This window comes from Rhineura floridana, chromosome 3, assembly GCF_030035675.1.
Source record: "Rhineura floridana isolate rRhiFlo1 chromosome 3, rRhiFlo1.hap2, whole genome shotgun sequence".
In the NCBI taxonomy this organism is placed as follows: Eukaryota; Metazoa; Chordata; class Lepidosauria; order Squamata; family Rhineuridae; genus Rhineura; species Rhineura floridana.
The window spans coordinates 85,056,009-85,076,377 of NC_084482.1; the positions used below are offsets into that span (position 1 = coordinate 85,056,009).

At 40.7% G+C, this 20,369-nt stretch overlaps 1 protein-coding gene across 2 annotated transcripts in view; it reads right to left on the reverse strand.

The window, feature by feature from the left end:
• The window catches only part of SLIT3 (slit guidance ligand 3), an 810,414-nt gene that overhangs the window by 196,383 nt on the left and 593,662 nt on the right, over positions 1–20,369 (reverse strand). For both annotated transcript variants that reach the window (XM_061616805.1, XM_061616804.1), the window contains 2 exons: positions 4,441–4,591; positions 3,297–3,371 (listed from right to left, as the gene is read on the reverse strand). In XM_061616805.1, the coding sequence (XP_061472789.1) occupies positions 3,297–3,371; positions 4,441–4,591 (226 nt within the window). The remainder of the gene's footprint in view (positions 1–3,296; positions 3,372–4,440; positions 4,592–20,369) is intronic.

A 20,369-nucleotide genomic window follows, 5' to 3' on the forward strand; every position in this document is an offset into this window, starting at 1 on the left:
TTCCTCTTAAAGGCATCCAGGGTGGCAAATCTAGTGAGTCATACTGAGAAAGAGCATTGGTAAAGTCTTGTGCAAGAATCTGCACAAACAGAACTTATCTGGATTAGGGTCTGTTTTCTTATGGAATGCTCTTCCACTAGCTTGGAATCTAGCCTTCTATATCTGGAAGAAATTTTTCACAAAAAAGGGCACTAGGATGACAAAATGAGTTCAGCATTTTGTGGATGGCTTGCACATGAAACAAATGAAAGTTTTTTGTGGCTGCCACAGATGATCTTGATAATATACCCTTACTTGATACAAGATATGTTCAGATAATTAACATTACAGTTCAGATGATAATGTTTAATCCAAACACCTATTTCATAGCTGGTAACATAATAAAGTGTAAAATATATTTTGTGAATTGGTCCTAAACCCCTAAGTTATGCCAGCATTTTACGTAACAATGACATGGGAGAGATTTTTTCCCAAGCTCATGAAATATTTTCCACATGCAAGCACTCAGCATACTAGTATTACATTCAGATACTCTTTTCCTCCTAAATACTTGCAATTCATATTCATTAGAGGCAGGTATTTAATGGCTTTTCAGTTTTCATGATGAGCTATCATGTAAATTTGTACCAAGGGACTTCTTAAAAGCAGGGACAGTTGACCCTGAAATCAATTGTGTCAATGAATCCTTTGGGTCCGCTTAAACACATGACTTATTGACAGAACAGACAAAGGCTCCAAGTAAATGCTGCCCATTTATGTATATACTGTTATTGCATACCAATAATGTTTTTTAATATGTTTTATTATATAGGCATTGCTTTGTTCCTTGGTACTATGGACAGAGAAAATGGGGAGAGCTGGTGAGATTTAATTTTCACAGATATTGCCATAGTAAAGCTTTAAAGTAGATTGTACTTCAAGCACAATCTAAGTGCCAAAAAGTGGCATTTAGAATACTACTACTATACCATTACTTTCACTTTCACATGCAAATAACAGACCTTCTACAATACTGCTCCATGCTTCTAGAATGAGGGTAGATTATCAGATCCTAGCTTCTTATCGTACCTTGTCAACTGACAGTGGCCCAGTTTGCATGTAACACTAACCCAAACCATGGCATAGTGCAGCCTTTCCCAACCTTTGGGTCCCCAGATGTTGTTGGACTACAATTCTCACCATTGCTGACCATCAGCCTTGCTGGCTGAGGCTGATGGGAGCTGTAGTCCAGCAGTCTGGCAATCCAAAGGTTGGGAAAGGCTGGCTTAGCATAAATATGTGGTTTCCTGGAGAGATCACAGTTGCTGTGCTCTTCCTCTGGTCCCGTTTCTGCTGTGTTGATATGAACTAAGCTATGGTTTTATTATTATTATTATTATTATTATTATTATTATTATTATTCCACCTTTCCTTCCAAAGGAGCCTAGGGTGGCAAACAGCAAAGAGTTAAAACAGTACAATTGATTTACTACATAGTACTACTACATGTACTACATCATCATACAGATGATGATGATATATTATTTTAAAATAACCCTTACAAAAAAATTGTGTATGATTCATATATTCCCAGGAGAAGACAAGAAACTATGTTCTTACCCATACACTAGATCTTTACACTAGATACTGAGAAAAGTAGCTCTATGTTGTAGCATTAAGCTGTAGCAAAAATTATTTTGTCTCTGTTACTTTGTAAAGCCAAATTTTAAAAAGTGCATAAAAAGAAGAGGTTGAAGTTTGCTTAGCATCATCTTTATTTTCTTTTTAGTGCCAGGTGAAAACTTGTTCTTTGCCCAGGCCTTTTAATTTTATATTCAGTTTGTGGCTGGATGCTAATCTCTGTATTTCACCACGTGATTTTTTTGTTTTGGGGTGGTGGTGGGGTATTTATTTTGAAATCTGCTCTGAGCACCATAGTTGAAGAGAGGTGAAAAATAAATAAATAAATAAAACACTCTTGTGTGAGACGACGAAACCTTAGAATTTGGTTGCCAGTGAAAAAGTGAATACATAGAGAAAGAGGATCTCAATACACAAGAGACGTTTTGGAAAATCCATGAAATTCTTTACTGGAAACCTATGTTGAAGTGCTTTTGGGCTTTAGACTATAACAAAACTGAATTAGTTTCAGAATTCTAAATGAAGAGGGTGGTAAGAACTACCCTGATTCATGATTTTTGGGAACTGATATTGTAAATAAGAAAACACTTCCCAGGTTAAGTCTGGCTTTAACACTGCAATATGGAGCACAAAATATCCTCTTTGTAATGCAACAGAAGAGCATATAGGTAAGAGAAGGTTTAAAAGAAAATCAGATAATTTAAAAAAACTTAGCTTTCTGCTTGGAGGCATTTATGGTAAATCTGAATGAGGCCATTTTTATGATGAACTGCAAGGCACTATTACCTCTTGCTCCTAGAATACAGACATGTAAACTGCACCTGTACTCTTAAATTCTTACCTTCTGCCAAGAGTAGGGCACTGAGAATGTATTGCTTCATAAAATATAACATGTTAAATAGGAACAAGGATACTTCACACTATATTTATTGAAAAGCAATACAGCTCTGTCCAACTGTCCCTACTCCTTAAAAATCAACATGCAAAAAGAGTTGCAATTTCAGTAACGAGATGAATACAATCCCACATGAAATGAATGAAGGAAAGAAGTCTAGATATGAAATGTATTTTAATTAACTACAACATTAACAGTCAGATATCTTGATGTATCTTTTCTGTTGTAGGTTTTGGGGGCTCAAGTTAGAGTGATTTGACATTAGGACCTCAGGTATAGAACTATAGTTTTACAAAGCTATGTAAATTCTTCCAGTATTTTTGTGAACCAAGACCTACTAAACTCCATCAGGCACACTAGCTGAATGAGAATTGAGAAAAGTGATCCAAGACAGCCTTAAAAGTGAGACCTTTGCAGAGCTTGGAATAAACAGTAAGCACCAGATGTTTAGTTATTTGTAGACATGGGAAAAGAGAAAAAGAGACATCAATACATAAATATAACCTCTATGGTTTCTTCTAAATTTAACTCTGGGTACAAGCAATTCAATATTAGCTTAGCAGCTCGTTTTTCATCTGGTCCCTCTTAGTCTGCAAAGGGCCTGATAAAGCAGTACATTTTCTTTATGTAAGAGCACATTGAGAGGCCTGATCCTCTGTATGCTTACCAAATCGATCAATGGGGCTTACTCCCTGGTAAATGTACATAGGCTTGCAGCCTAAATCAGTGCATGCCTGAACCACCATGCCAATATTAGTAATTTTAAAAGAGCTTAACTTACATCTTCCTTAGGCTGGGGAGTTTCTTGAATATTCCAGTCGCTTCCAGCACAGAAATGTCATTATCATGTAAACGCCTTGTGAAAAACAACAATAAAAGAACATAAAATATCTTAAGCCTCACATGCACCTGCATGTCATGTACATTTGTCACATACTTATGAGCAACAAAGAGTTATCACCAGTGCGGTGTAGTGGTTAAGATATCTGGCTAGTACTGGGGAGACCCAGGTTCAAAACTGCAGATAGTCAGGAAGCTCACTGAGTAACCTTGAGCTAGTTACTCTCTCTTCGTCTAAACTACCTCACGTTTGTGATAAAATGGGAGGGGAGATATGCACACTGCCTTGATATCCTTGGAGAAAAGGTAGAATATAAATGCACTGTAAACTGCATTTTCACATACATTAAGGTATACATATATATACACCTTTATATATATATAAAATAAAATACATAAATGGAAATGCATAAGAAACTGCATTTGAGTTTAAATACAAACTGTTGCATTTGATACACATCAAATTATTTAATGTATAAAACTCCACATTTAACTCAGGGCTGGCATCAGCACCTGGCAGCCTTCTGTAGCTGCCAGGTCCCCTGCATCCTGGCAGGGCCTAATGCTGACACCAGCTCCTGGTGCCCCTATAATTTCCCCCCATCCCAATGCTCTAAGTAGCACCAGGTAGCTAGTGTTGCTGCAGAGCACTGTGGGCAACTAAAATGGTGGCTCCCACATGGCACTGCTTAGAGTGCAGTTGCCCACCACTGTTCCCAGTAAGCCCATCATTTTCCACTCAGACAGGAAAAAAGGAGCTCCACCAGAGGGCACTTTTGCCAATAACTCTCTGACACCTGGAGCCAGCCTTGATTTAACCCAAGCCTTTCATTAAAAAATCCTTGGAAATAAAACATGTGACTAGAGCTCCACAGTAATGAGATAGATCAGACATATTTTTATTTCCTTCAAAGTAGGACAGATAACGTCAGGCCACAATATGGCAATTGCATCAGAAGAACCACACATTGTCCTTTGACAACTTGGATAACTTTGAAAATGTCTGCTAAAACAAGAAGGAACAACTGAATTATTTTAACCATTAATCATTCTATATTCTTCATAGTAAAAAGTGTCGCACTTACAGGTCTGTGGTATATTCTGGAAGGTGACTGGGGAGTCGAATGAGCTTTTGATTAGAACAGTCTACAATTGTTCCCTCACAGCGGCACTTTTCAGGACAGACAAGGTCCATGAAGCACTCCCCACTGAACTTACTCCTGTAGTCTTCTGAACCTGCAAAGTTGAAATATTTCCAGGTAAATAGCTTGCTATAAAATAACCATCATAAGTAAAAGTTGGAAAAGAGAGCATTCCCATTTACTTAGTGAATCCCATAAGAATCAAGCCAGACTATGCTTTAAATGCTTTGCACAATTCACTTCAATGTAATTCTAAAGATTAGGGACCCATCTCATCTCTCAGAAGACTATTCCAGTGTCTTTTCACCTTTTGGAAAAATATTTTTTGTGGTATTAATATCCACCACATGGCAAATGGCATGTTAGAAAGGGCAGAAACATAAGGTTTTCAAACAGCTTTGAAACAGTGTGTATGATTAAAACCAACCAGTTTGCTTTGCAAGGATAAATATTTTAACAAACAACACTGCAATTGAAAGTAACATGAGTTGCAATATTTCTGCTTTAATCATGATAGGTACTGTGTATATTTAGGAAGAATTACCTACTTCAGCCTGCCACTGTGCTACAAATCTCAGGTCCCCTTTAACTTGGTTTAGTGAAATGCCTTTTTAGTTAGTCTCAACAAACCAATCTTTCCAGCTTTTTAAAAAAAAGGTATTAATGAAAGGTTTAAACATGATCCTTTTGTTTATGGCAGCCAAAATATTAATGGATACACAATCAAAGCCTTGCCAGCACAGATCCAATCATGCGGTACTTACACAGTTAATTATGGGAACAACTAAATATTTCTCTGAAATAATTTGCTATGTTCAACCATCCTAACAAACATAAGTGGTTTTAACTTTTCCAAGACTTTATGAGCCAGTTGCAATTGGAACATCGATTTCTCAGTGCCAAATTCATTTATTGGAGAAACACTAACTTTCCAGAAAAAGAATTTTGGGGAGGGAAAGGACTGCAAGGGAGAGTTGTTAAACTAATCTGCAAGAAGACTCTGAACAGAGCTTGGAAGATTACTTATAAAAAGTAATAAATTACAGTTACATGGCCCAAAAAAGTAGTAATTACCATTACAATTACAATTGCTCTGAAAGTAACTGATTACTTTTCTTCCAAAGTGATCACTACAATTACATTTCAGTTACTTTAAAAAAAACGCCTACAAGGTGCTGGCCTTGGCTGTTGCACATCTAAGTAGCCTAAAACAACATTAAAAATAAACAAACAAGTACAGAGGTAATAGAATAATTGTTTTTATTCATAAGATAGCAATGGTGGTCTCTCCGCTGGTAAGGGTGGTGGGGAGGGAGGCTGAGGCCACTACTCAGATCTTTGCACGCCAAACCAAATGCAACACCCCCACTCAGCCAGCAAGCATAATCTCTCTCACTTAACCACCTCCCAGACCCTGCCCTGCCACCAACTCACCCAAGCAAACATTTTCCCCTGAGATGCAAAAAAGTTAAAATACTGCAAATGCAGCACAGTAGCCAGAGAGGGTGGTGGAGGTCACTATGTGTACCAAGTGCAAACACAGTATTCTCTCTCTCTCTCTCTCTCTCTCTCTCTCTCTCTCACACACACACACACACACACACACACATGTTGTCATCTTTCACGTCCACAGTTCTTTATCTCCATTCTGCTGCTGCCTTCTTCTCCTCCTTTATCCATGTTCTTGACCTCCAGATCCTTTTTCCCTCCACTCCATTTTTCACCACCACTATCCATTTTTTTAAATAATTGTTTTCTCCACTCCACCCCGTCTCACTCTCCGCCTCCTCACTTGTCGCCTCCTACCCATCCACAGAGCATTAGGAAAGAGTGATGCTGCACAGAAGCCCAGTTTGAGGCACATTATTTTCATCCACAAATCAGAGGAGCAGAAGATTTCCCCTGCTCCCCCCCCCAAGTAATGCCCAAAAGTAATGCTGGAAACGTTACAATTACTCCACAAAAGTAGTAAAATTACTCCTAGTTCTATTACAACCAAAATGTAAAGGAATTACCCACTCGTTACTCAAAAAAGTAATGAATTACAAGTAATTCGTTACTTGTAAGTAGTTACTTCCAAGCTCTGACTCGGGAACAGTCCTCAGTAAAAAGTTGAAATCAAGTGATATTTGTGTACAGAGATTTGAATTCATTTTAGCATTAATGATCTAGTTTGAGAACACCACTAGTCTTTGCAGTTTCTGTTCTGTGCACAAAATGAACACATGCACAAAAATTGGCATACAGAACGTTCCATGTAAGCATGATATATAACACCACAAAACTCCTTCAATTGGTTCAAAATACAGAACATAGTAACTAGTACTGCCCAAAAGGACAGCATTACACTGGTTCTTAAGGGGATGCACTGGCTACTGATTAGTTTCCAGGCACGATTAAACATGCTTTGACTTTTAAAGCCCTAAATGACCTAGGATTTGGTTATTAGAAAGACTAGTTTCTCACCTACATTTTTTGTTGTGACCTATAACAGTTACAGAGGACCACTACATGGCAATCAGGGAAAGAAACTTTTCAGTAGTGACATGCTTCTGCCCACTCACAACAAACACAGACATGTTCACCTTCCCACCCATCACATTCCTGAACCCCTGTGATTACTTGAAAGAAAGTCACTTTTCATATACAAATTATAAGAAGATAATTAACTACAAATTAAAGTAAGGTTGCAATCATAAGACTGCTTACTCGAAAGTTGACTCCTTTAAGATCAGTATGGCTTGCTTCAGAAAAAAATGTGTTTAGGAAGGGAGCATTAATGTGAAATATACCATCATTTATCTTTTAGATATTTAACATGTGGGACAAAGTCCCCCAGACAATGAATGCCTTTTCCCCTTCTGTGCCCCCCTCAATATTATTTTGCCAGCTTTATGTTTTGGTAATTGCAATTATGATGAAATTTAATCTTTAGAAGCCACCATTAAGCAGTTAACAGTGTAAGAACTTGAGAACAGCCTGCTGGATCAGCCAGTGGCCCATCTAGTCCATCATTCTGTTCTCACAGTAACCAGCCAGATGCCCTTGGAAGCCTGAAAGCAGGACCTGAGCACAACAGTAGTCTGCCACTAGAGTATACTGCCTCCGACAGTGGAAGCAGAATAGAGGCATGATGTTCAGTAGCCATTGATAGCCCTGTCCTCCATGAATCTGTCTAATACTCTTCTAAAACTATCCAAGTTGGTGGCCATCACTACATCTTGTGGGAATGAATTCCAAAATTTAACTATGTACTGTGTGACAAAGTATTTTATTTTGTCTGTTCTGTATCTTCCAACATTCAGCTTGTCCACGTTTTAGTGTTACAAGAGAAGAATATTTTTCCCTCTCCACTTTCTCTACACTGTCCATAACTTTACACACCTCTATCATGTCTCTTCTTACTTAGCTTTTCTCTAAACTAAAAAGGCCCAAATATTGTAACCTATAGCACAGTGGGGAGGAGAGCCTGGCTGGGAGTCCAGAGTCTGTGAGTTCAAGTCCCCGCTCGTGTCTCCTGGGTGTCAAGGGCCAGCTAAAGATCACCCCCACAGGGAGTAGCTCAGGGGTTATGTGCCCTGCCATCTGTGCAGCCGTGGGCAAGCTGCATAGTCCTAAGGAGCCCAGTTGTCCCCCAGCTGGCAGTTGCGGACAAGGAAGGGGCTGTCTTGTGCAGCTGTGGCAAGCTGAGCAGGCCCTAGCCAGCCGGGGAGGACTAGCCTCAGAGGGAGGCAATGGTAAACCCCCTCTGAATACCGCTTACCATGAATTCATAGGATCGCCATAAGTCGGGATCGACTTGAAGGCAGTCCATTCCCATTCCTCCTAGGGGAGTTGCTCCATCCCCTTTATCATTTTGGTTGCCCTTTCTGAATCCTATCCAGTTCTACAATACCCTTTTTGAGGTGAGGCAACCAGAACTGTACGCAATATTCCAAGAGTGGTCACACCATAGATTTGTATAACAGCATAATGATATTGACAGCTTTATTTTCAAATCCTTTCCTAATGCCCCTGGCATGGAATCCACCTTTTTCACAGCTGCTGCACCCTAGGTCAACATTGTCATTGAGGTATCCACTATGATCCCAAGGACTCGTTCCTGGTCAGTCACCACCAGTTCAGATCGCATCAGCATATATGTGAATAAGAGTATAAATGCAGGAGAAGATATACTGAAGCAGGGTCTTGCATATTTCTGCAACTCTGTATAACTCAAGTGTACACTTACCATATTTAAGTAATGCATGTAGAACACTGAACAGCAATCTGCATGATTATTACTTTTTTTAAAAAAAAGGTAAACAGAACAATAATTGATAGCAATCTCAGGTAGTTGTGTGCCAATAAGTTTGGAGTCAGAATGGAACCAGCGAGAAACAAAAGGGCGGTATCAGCATGCTTGACCTAATCCTGTGGTATGCAAAAGTACAAAACTTTCTTTCAAGGCCCAAAGATAGCAAACCCTCTGAAAAAACAAGAGCAACTCAATGAGGTCTGAGCATGCTCAGCAGCCTCCATGGGTCACAGAACATTGAGTACAAGTTGAAAGACAAAACTGGAAAGCCAGAAGGTAAGGGGAAAGAGTGAATCGGTCTGCTTGAGCCTCTTACAGCTACCTTACAGTATTCTGGAGAATGACATGACTGACTGGCCACCTGAAACCTTGAACAGGAACAGTTCTGTTAGGAGCTAAGGTACACTGTAACATTTTGTTGCAGGTTCTACTTGTATTATTGTATTATAATACCATTTGTGGCTACCCTACCCAGCAAAACGATGACATCCAAATATTCTGTTTATAGCCTAGATTTTGAACCATCTGGTTAAAATCAAACATATAGGGCAAGATTCAACTATTTGTTCAGAGAGCATCTTCAAATGCAGTAGGGCTTCTGAAGCACCCGTTCACATGTGCCAGTTTAGTCCAGTGCAATGTTTTTGTTGGACATGAAGCTGGGAATTGGGTTCAAATCATAGCTTAATCATGGACTCACTGAATTGCCTCAAGCAAGTAACTCAACAGTTCAGTGGTTCCCAACCTGGGGGCTGGGATCCCCAGGGGCCCCGCAAAGTAATCCAGAGGGGGCCGTGAACAGTAAAGAAATGAATTATTTATTTTTTTTTAAAAAAAGTCTTTACTCCCTCTACACTGTCTGCTTTCCGCTGCCGATGCCACCGCCCCCTTGCTCCAAACGAGAGGGGAGGCCTTTCCTGAAGCTCCAGAGCGTCTTTCAGGCGCACTAAGGGCAGGCATCTACCTATAAAATACATGGCAGATGCCAAAGGAGGCTGAGGGTGGAGCTACCAGAAAGAAGAGGGGATTACTATCACTGATTCCCGTCTCCTTGCACTGCCGCTACTGGCAATGCCCTTACGTAGAATGAGAGAGGGCTTTTTGTGAAGCAAAAAGAAGCAAGCCTGCAAAGAAAGGCTGCTTTCCCCCTTCCTTCCTGGCAGCCAGCCTGCCTCTCTGGGGGGAGGGGGTCACAAAAAAAATTCAGCTTATAAAGGGGGTCCCGTGCTCATAAAGGTTGGGAACCACCGTCTTAGTTTTTATGTGGAAGACAGAAACAGAATACCTTCCTACCTACTTCAGAAATACTTTGGTGTGTTTAAATCATAAAACACCTTATAAGTGCTGCTAAGGGGGAATAGAATAAACATTACACAAAATATAAGGCTATAATATAGAAAAGGATATGAGCTACAAACTGCCTTGTGAAATACGATTCCATTATGAATGCTGAATATGGACAACAAAACAAAACAATCCCCTCTCCTTCTCTCTCACTTTTAGAATGCATATCTTGGAACTAAACTAGATGTGATAGGGGGAGTCACATATATTTATTCATGTGTCTTCCCCATTTATGTATAAAACAGGAGTTAGAGATATTTCTTCCCATGAAAAGGAGTGCATGGGCGAGAGAAACTAAATCCTCCTCTGCATTGCTGTGCTGCTTCACACACTTTTCTCCCCAGTTTGTCTCACTTCAAGTATCAGAGCTGGGCTGATCAAACAATGGAGAACGGTTAGGTAGAAGGGGAAAGGTGTTTTTTCATTTATGATACAGACCCTGTGCCCCCTCTTTACATGTTAATGTCACAGACACATGAACAAAATACACACTGCTGTCCTGTCACATATACAGTAGTTTGTTCCTTGGAAATAGACATGTCAGTGGTCACACACTGAAGCATGTCAACCACTCACTTTTGCAATGAATATTTATTCCATTAACTGAATGTCACTCTTTAAGTATAAAGGAGGGGCACAGCAAAAGAGTCGGGGTGTGTGGAGTGGCACATCCTCCACAGTATCCAAAGCACTGCTGGTTCCTACCAATGAGGATAGAAGATGGGTGTATTTTCTTTCTTTCTTGTTTTGACTCCCCAGTGGATCTACAGCACTGTTCTTCAACTTTGGGTCCCCAGATGTTCTCAGATTACAATTCCCATCATCCTCAACCAGCTTATCCATTGGTCAAGGGATCATGGGAGTTGTAGTCCAACAACATCTGGGGACCCAAAGTTGAAGAAATCTTATCTATAGCATAGGTTCCAGGAGGTCCCAAGTTTTTAATGCTCACTCCAAACTTCTGCAGCAGAGCACCTCCATAAGCAATGTTCTTCTTCATCAGCAGAAAGGACACTACGCATCATCCTAACTCCTCAGTTATTGGCATTGAAACTTTGGATCCCATCCATACTTCTGTAGCAGCATACCATCATACTTTTACAGAATGCATCATAGAAAATTGTCAATCATCTTGATGCAGATGCATCTTGTTGCAGATGATGCATCTAGATGATGCAGCTTTCTTCACCAGTACATTGACGTATCAACTAGAAATAACCTTAAGCAACATGCTTAGGTGTGCACATAATATACAGTTAGAATGTCAGAGCTGATATACCTTAAAAAATTAAAATCTAAAACATTACAATAAAAGTAGCCACATTTATTCCAGGAGGTAAGGAGGAATGCTAAAATATGGAGAGTTTACTGAACTTTTAAAAAGATGGCTAAGAAGAACAAATGTACTATGCAGGATATGATAAACTGAATCCTAATCTCATCAATTCTACTGAAACAAAGAGAAGTTCGTTGAAGCAAGGGCATAACATCTCCACTCTCATGCTCAATACAGGTAAAGAAGCAACAGTAGGTAAAAGAATACTTTGCTTATTATCTATAAATATATGTATATATTAAAAATTTAAATATGGCTTATCTGGAGGCCATGCAGTGTAAAGTTCTTTGCTGCCTCTATTGCGTCCGCAGAGTGCTGTCCCAGGAGGTTGTTCCAAGTGGTCCGAAGCCTGGTCGGTCCAGTTGCTCAGGAACCCTTGGAACAGTCTAAGGCCTCCTGTGACAAATTAGCAAAGCACTTTGCCGACAAAATCGAACATTTACGGAGCTCGATTCCATACGCCGTGGATACAGTAAATGAAACAGAGTTGGCCAGTTGCAACCCGGTCAAATGGGATCGGTTTCGACCTCTTCCTTCTGAGGATGTGGACAAGGTGCTGTCAACTGTGAAGCCTACCACCTGTCTAATTGATCCTTGCCCATTGTGGCTCCTTGTGAGCTGCAAAGAGAAATTGGGCGAGGGGATTAAGGCGGTGGTCAATGCATCCTTGGAGGAGGGTGTAATGCCATTAGCACTCAAGGAGGCAATTGTAAAGCCCATCTTAAAGAAGTCCTCCTTGGATCCCCAAGTTTTGAATAACTTTCGCCCAATTTCGAATCTACCATTCCTGGGCAAGATCATTGAGCGAGTGGTGGCTAATCAGTTGTCGACACACTTGGATGAAACGGATTATTTGGATCCATACCAATCGGGTTTCAGGACTGGACATGGAACTGAAACAGCATTGGTCGCTCTGGTTGATGATATGAGGAGGGCATTAGATAGGGGAGAATTCACCTTTCTTGTCCTCCTCGATCTCTCAGCGGCTTTTGATACTGTCGACCACAGTATCCTTTTACATCGCCTGGAGGAATCGGGAATAGGAGGCACTGTACTACGGTGGTTCCATTCTTTTCTTTCCGATAGGCATCAACAGGTAGCATTGGGGGAGGAGGTTTCAGACCCTTGGCCTCTCAATTGTGGTGTGCCACAGGGCTCTATCCTCTCTCCCATGCTATTTAATATCTATATGAAGCCGCTGGGGACAATCATTAGGAGATTTGGGCTGCAGTGTCACCAATATGTGGATGACACTCAGCTCTATCTCTCGTTTAAATCTTCACCAGAGTCAGCTGTGGAGACCATGTCCAAGTGCCTGGAATCCGTGAGTGGATGGATGGGAAGGAACAGGCTGAAGTTGAATCCTGATAAGACTGAGGTGCTACTCGTGGGAGACAAGGGAAGGTTGGGAGATGTTGACCTGGTGTTCGATGGGGTGAAATTGCCCCTGAAGGACCAGGTCCGCAGCCTTGGGGTTGTTCTTGATTCCAAGCTGTCCATGGAGGCTCAGATTTCGGCAGTGAGCCGGGCAGCTTGGTATCAATTACACCTCATTCGTAGACTGCAGCCCTACCTTCCTGCTCATCAGCTCCCACTGGTGGTACATGCCCTGGTCACCTCTCGGTTGGATTACTGTAATGCGCTCTACGTGGGGTTACCCTTGAAAACGGTCCGGAAATTACAACTTATACAAAATGCTGCGGCTCGACTACTTACAAACTGTCGCCGCCGGGAACACATCACTCCAGTGTTGTTTGACCTACACTGGCTTCCAGTTATTTTCCGGGCCCAATTCAAGGTGTTGGTATTAACCTTTAAATCCCTATACGGTCTCGGCCCAGTTTACCTGATGGAGCGCCTCCAGCGCCACCAACCATGCCACCCAACAAGATCAGCCACACAGGACCTTCTCTCAATCCCGCCAACTAAAACAGCTAGGTTGGCGGGGACAAGAGAGAGGGCATTTTCAGTGGCGGCCCCCACTCTCTGGAACTCCCTCCCGTATGACCTTCGGCATGCCCCTTCCCTGAATGTATTCCGCCAAGCTTTGAAGACCTGGCTCTTCAGACAGGCCTTTGGGTCTTCCGGGGAGGGTTAAATTTTTACGACGAATAGCCTACTACTCTGTACTGGAATTGTTTTATCGTTTTATTGTTATATTGTATTTTATGATGTATTTTATTATGATGTAATGTATTGTTGTTAAATTGTACGTCGCCTAGAGTGGCCATTGGCCAGATAGGCGACCCACAAATTAAATTATTATTATTATTATTATTATGATAAACACTATGTGCCAGCATCAGGTACTCCAGGCTACCCATCAACTTGCAAGGCAGCAGCAATCAACAGCCAAAAAGAAGAAATTTACTATTTAACTTGAGTCTTGAGATCACTTGGACAGGTGGCAGCTCTATCACGTTATTCCCATTATGGAAACTAATGTGAAAGCCAGCCATCTGGTTGCATTACCAGCTATACGTGTCCATTCATCTCTACATGCATTATTTTATTGGTATGTTCCCGTGAGGCTTTAAGTAGATATGGTGCAATTCAAGAGGTACACCATTAAGTGCTATGTGCACGCATTACTTCTATTATAAAAATCAAGGTTGGGGAACCCTGCACAGGAAGTTCAGAATATAATATTCCTTTAAGAACTTCATGAAAATACTTTTTGCAACTTCAACATTCAGATAAAAGTTTCAATTAAAAACTAACCTGACATATGAAACCAATTATTAAAACTGTACTGGTACTTTTATTTACAGGTATATTAGTTTCAATCATAAGTATAGTCCAAATATCTATGATGAAAAAACATTCTTATTACTTAGACCAAGTTTTGTAACCCAGGAAAACTGTAGCTCCATTCCTTCTGATCCCATAGGCCAGAATATTGCAAATATTCAATTCTTCTTGAGAGGCAGTGAGGGGACGACAACACTCTCAAAGAAACCATCATCTCTTACTTTTTGAATATATGTTAAACAGAAGAGGCATCCTACTGGAGTACTCTCAGTAAAAGATAACAGCAGAGTAAAGAGCTCACTTCAACTTTTAGCCAGGGATGAGATGACCATTTACCAAGTGGCAACTATTTGGGAAGCCAGATGTCTGAATCAGATGACCAAACTAACCTGAGCTCTCTTAGAATACTGTACCTCATTTGTCTGCATCAAACCCAGGGAAAGCAAAGCAATGGAAAAATGTTAAATACTTAGCAGAATTATGTAGATCAGGGGTTTTCAAACTGTGTTTCAGTGAATCCTGGGTTTACTTGGATACTTAACAGAAGTTCCTCAATAGGATGATCAGTAATGGGAGAAAACTTGAAAGTCACTCTGTTCATCCACTAATAATCACTCCCTATAGCATGCAGATGCAAGGGGAGTACTGTGTGTGTAGGGCAGGCTCTCTGTTAGGGCCACCAGGTCACTGATAAATGGAATATATACCGTAGAATCCGCTCCAGAATTTTCTGAAAGAGACACTGGCCCCACTGCAGATGCACAGGGGTACTACAGGAGACAATAGGAAAAGGGTTTTCTTAAGGTAGAAATATATATCTATAAACACCAATGAAAAATGGAAATGGACTGCCTTCGAGTCGATCCCAACGTATGGCAACCCTATGAATAGGGTTTTCATGGTAAGCGGTATTGAGAGGGGGTTTACCATTGCCTTCCTCTGAGGCTGAGAGGCAGTGACTGGCCCAAGGTCACCCAGTGAGCTTCATGGCTGTGTGGGGATTTGAACCCTGGTCTCCCAGGTTGTAGTCCAACATTTTTCAAGCAGTTACTTGCCCATTGTAGTGGTACATGACTGTCTGAATTCATCCAAGCTGTCAGCATGAAATGTGTAAATACATTGAAGGGAAGCCTATATTCTAGAGTCAGGATTCCAAATATGAATTTTGTAGCTCCAGTCTTGCGTCCACAAAACTTAATCCAATATGTAGAAAGTCCATTTATCAACTACAGTTTCAACCTGTTTCACTCTTGTGATTGTCTTCTGTTAGCTTTTCCATTTCTGTAAGGTTGAAACACTTAAGCAACCACTACCTAAGCACTGGAGATTGGGGTTTTACACCAGGGTCTTGCCCAAACTATCCTGGCAGCAGCTAACACATTTTAAATGAACAATTTCACCATATTTGAAAAACTTGGTCCTGTGACATTAAATAAAACAAATAAAAAGATTTACACCAACTGGGTGGTCATGTGTACTTTCAAGTAGAATGATTCTATGACAGAATACTGGAAAGTTCAACACTATATTTTTAAAAAAATAGTTATCTAACACAAAAACTCTGGCCCCATTGTTACTCAAACAATGTGGATCATGCAGTATAGCAGCCCAATATTGTGTCTTGCTTATAATCTTCAACTAATGAAGCTAACATGTTTTTTAAAATTTCTTCATCCATAGAGTCATCAATAAAGCTGGACAATAAAAGAATAAATGAACTAGATGCTCAGATTGTTCACTTTAAGAGGAATTAATGCAACTTTTTACAGCTATAACTTCTCAGGTTTTATAATGCTGTCTTGATTTTTATGGTTGTGTTACATATTGTATTGCATATTGCATCGGACCGCAATACCTGATGGAGCGCCTCTCTCGCTATGTACCTACCCGTTCACTACGCTCGACGTCGAAGGCCCTTCTCCGGGTTCCAACCCATAAAAAGGCCAGGAGATCAACAACTAGATCTAGGGCCTTCTCGGTGGTGGCCCCCGAACTATGGAATGCCCTCCCAGACGAGATACGCCTGGCGCCTTCTCTGTTATCTTTTCGGCGCCAGGTAAAAACTTACCTTTTTGCCCAGGCTTTTTAAATTTTGTAAATTTTTAAATATTTTAATTTAACATTTTAAACTTAATATGATCTTAATTTAAATCTCAATGGCAATTTTATTAATGTTTTATAATTGTACTATATATATATTTTTTTCCACACTTGCTCATATTTTAATTGTGATTTTATTTGTTGTACACCGCCCTGAGAGCTTTCTGCTATAGGGCGGTCTAGAAATGTAATTAAATAAATAAGTAAAATATTGATATTTGGAATTTTATGTATAATGTCCTAGAGTCCATGACTGGATGAAGACACAGTTTAAAATGTTCAAAAATAAATAAATAAATAAACATACAAGCTTTTTGCAAAGCTTTTGTCCATTTGTGGGTTTTCCCAAAGTGAGATCTGTAATAAGCCTTCTAATTTTATGGAATTTACTACAATTTTCTTAACCATAATGCCTCTTTTTTATTCACTTTTCCTGTCAAAACAAGAAAATCTCTCACCTTTTGATGCTTCTGAAAACAGCAGAAGTATCCCCGCATGCCATGCTGCAGGAAAGCATGGAGCCTTCCATGGTGCTTGACAGAACCATGTTCCATTTGTATTGTTCTACCACATGGTTAGATCAAGCACAAAGGAAAATCCCATTAACAGGCAGAGTCAGTGTTAGGCAGCCACCAAAGAGAGAGGAGCGTTGAGAGGAAGCAGCATGGAGAAGCACAAGCTGGAGATTTCATTGTGAGGTGCTTTTCACTTCTCCCATGCATAAAGGAGTTGGAGTTCAAGAAGTCAATGCTTATTGCTACAAATGCAAAAAAAATACTCTATAGCACAGATTGTTAGTGTATGAGAATAACAACCAGAATTTTTTTTTGAAGGTGTAGCTCTTACAATAGGAATCCAGTTAACGGCTTGCAATTAACAATTAAATTAATTTTCAACGGATCATATAAACTGAGCATGTACAAATTGTGAATGGCATCTATATCTGGTCAGTTAACACAGTCATGTAATACTCTTACCCTTTTTTTCTAATCACTCTCTTTATGACCAATTTATTACTTAATTATTTTGATAATGTGCATTTGGAAGTGTTCGTTTCCTTTAAAATTCTGACTATGGGTAAGGGTATAGCAGGAACATATATTCTGACATATAGAACAGCATCACTGATCTTTTGCAGAATATAACATATAATACTTGAGTTTTTTAAATTAAATATTTGTTAGAAATCCACACTTTTCCTTAACATTTGGTTCTTCCCACAGTTTCAGTCCAGGATTTTCAAAGCCTTCCACCCAGAACCAGTGAAGCTGCAAGCATCTGGGACCAGTACACTTCATTGACCATTTCAAAAACACTGGTCGAAAATGGAAAGCCATCTTTTTTTTTAAGATGCTCTTAGTATAGTCTATTTGCTGCCTGGGCTCTTACAGGGAGTAAGGGTGGGATATAAATTTAATAAATTTATATTGGAGCGGTGTTGTTATAATCCACTGAAGAAGGGGGTGGACTGCTTGGCTGCGCCTATTTCTCTCGAAAGCTGACTAGTTTGGAACAGAACTATACTGTCTGGGAGAAGGAGCTACTACCCATCTAACATGCATTCGAGACCTGGTGACACCTCTTGGAAGGAGCCTGGCATGAGGTGGAGATCTGCACCAACCATCGGAACCCCAAGAGCCTACAAACGGCTCATAAGCTGAACCAACTGCAAGTGTGCTGGGCCCAGTTCTTCTTGAGGTTTCATTTCCATGTCAACTAAGTTCCCCAGGCTCAAAACCACAGGGCTGATGTACTGTCCCACAAGCCTGAGTACCATGAAACCTGGCCTGAGCTCCCCCTATGCCACATCATACCCCTAGACAAGTTCATGGTGGAGGCCTGTCACAAAGCATGGATTGAGGAGCTGTGCGCTGCTCAGGAACAAGACCCTTTCATTCAGGAGAGGGTGTGAGAGGTAAAGCAGCCCCCTCAGGACTGCACTCCAGGCTCCTCCCAGAGGGGGGGGTTGCGGCACGACCGCAGGACATCTTGGCATGTTCAAAATGCTATGGGCCGTCACACATGATTTCTGGTGGCCAAGTATAAAGCATGATGTCGAGAGATATGTTCAATCCTGCTGCACGTGCATGAGAGCCAAGCACACCCCTGGGTGACTGACTGGGTTACTGGGGGAGGATGGTAACCCTGGACTTTATCACAGACCTACCCGCCTCTCAGGGAAAAACTACTGTTCTGGTGGTCGTGGACACCTTTAGCAAGATGGCCCATTTCATTCCATGTGCTGGCATACCGACAGCCCAACAGACTGTGCAGTTGTTTATTCACCATATTTTCCAGTTGCATGGGCTCCCCACCAGCCTGGTCTTGGATCAGGGGCCCTAGTTCATGGCCCAGTTCTGGTATGCCCTGTTGCAGCTATACAGATTGAACTACAACTGTCTTCATTACACCACCCCCAGATGGATGGGCAAACAGAGAAAGTGAACGCCATCCTGGAGCAGTATCTCCACTGTTATGTCAATTATCAGCAGGATAACTAGGTGTCTTTATTGTCCAGGCTGAGTTTTCCTACAATTGTTCTGTGCATGGCTCTACCGTGCAGGCTCCCTTTTTCGCCAATACCACCACAAGTACACATGGCAAACAGTGTACACACAGTTTAAATGTTTAACAGTTTCCAACATGTCAGTGACAGTTAAAGTGAGGGACACTTACAGCACAATCTTAAGTATGCTTACTTGGAAGTAAATCCCACTGTGTTCAATGGGGATTGCTTCCATAACAGCAGACCCACTAGATCAGATCAAAGGCCTATCTAGTCCAACATCCTGTTCCCCACAGTGACCAACCAGGTAAGTACGCATAGAATTTCATCCAGAAACTTATTTCCTGATTTGAATAAGATCCTCATGATCAAGGGTATATCTACATAACAGAGTTGGATTAATAGACACTCCATCTCCCCAGGAAACGCTGGAAGTAATAATTCTGTGAGAGGAGTAGGGATCTTTAACAGAGACCTACCAGAAACCTGATACAAATTTACAATGTAGATATATGTCCCAGATTTGGGGACTCCTGAATTTATGTACGTGGAAGACACATAATTAAAAAGGAAATGAACACCTGAGGATAAATGGCATGATTTTGCCAATTTGACAACTTTGTAGGAAAACAGAAAGCCACTACTGTTAGAACTGCTGTTAAACTAGATGCCACTGTATAAAATATGTTTTGTTATAGTCAGCTTGTCAACTCTAGGAAACTAGTGGTTTTTGTTTTGCCTGTCCAGTACCATCCAATACACACCAAGTTCGGGCAGGGGGTGGTGGTAAGTGACATGAAACACAAAAAAGCATATGCACTTGACACTACCTTGGACCTGTGACCAGTGATATTTGAAAACAGTCGTCATCACTATGCAAATAGTTGCTGAGAATTCAAGCAGAGATCCAAAATACCATAAATATCTGCTTTCTTCTATAAAATGCTTTTGACAGCTGCTGATAAATAAAGGACAGTGTGCTCTGATACAAAGAAATCTGCTGTAACAATAGAGGTTACCTGAAAATGTCACTAAATATGCAGGTGTCTATGCTGTCTCAGTCTTCCACATTTGTACCACTGCTGCTATGGTCAATTTGAATTGAATTACTGAGAGGCAATATACGACAGGGAGAGATTTCTGTTGGCAGATGGTTCATTGTCCCACCTCCATTGTTAGTTGTGTGTGTGACAACTATCTGGCATTGTAACAGCTAATTAAATCTGTTAAATAGAACAAGAATCAAATGCCACAGATACCGAGGAAACATGTTTGGTTATCAGAGCTTCAAATGAGAAGCACTTTCCTCTTATTGTTATGGTAGGAGAGGGCAAAGTTCTAGTGTCTTTCTCTTTCCTTTAAATACCCATTCGTTAGCAGGGAAACTGCAGAACATGGACAGATCAATCAATTGCTAGTCAAATGTGACAAAAAGAGTGGACGAAAAAGAAACCTACAAGAGAAAACAAAAAGAGACATTTTTCTGAGCAGAGCAATATTTGTCATGCCATTTGGCAGCAGACACTGTAGAGCTGCAC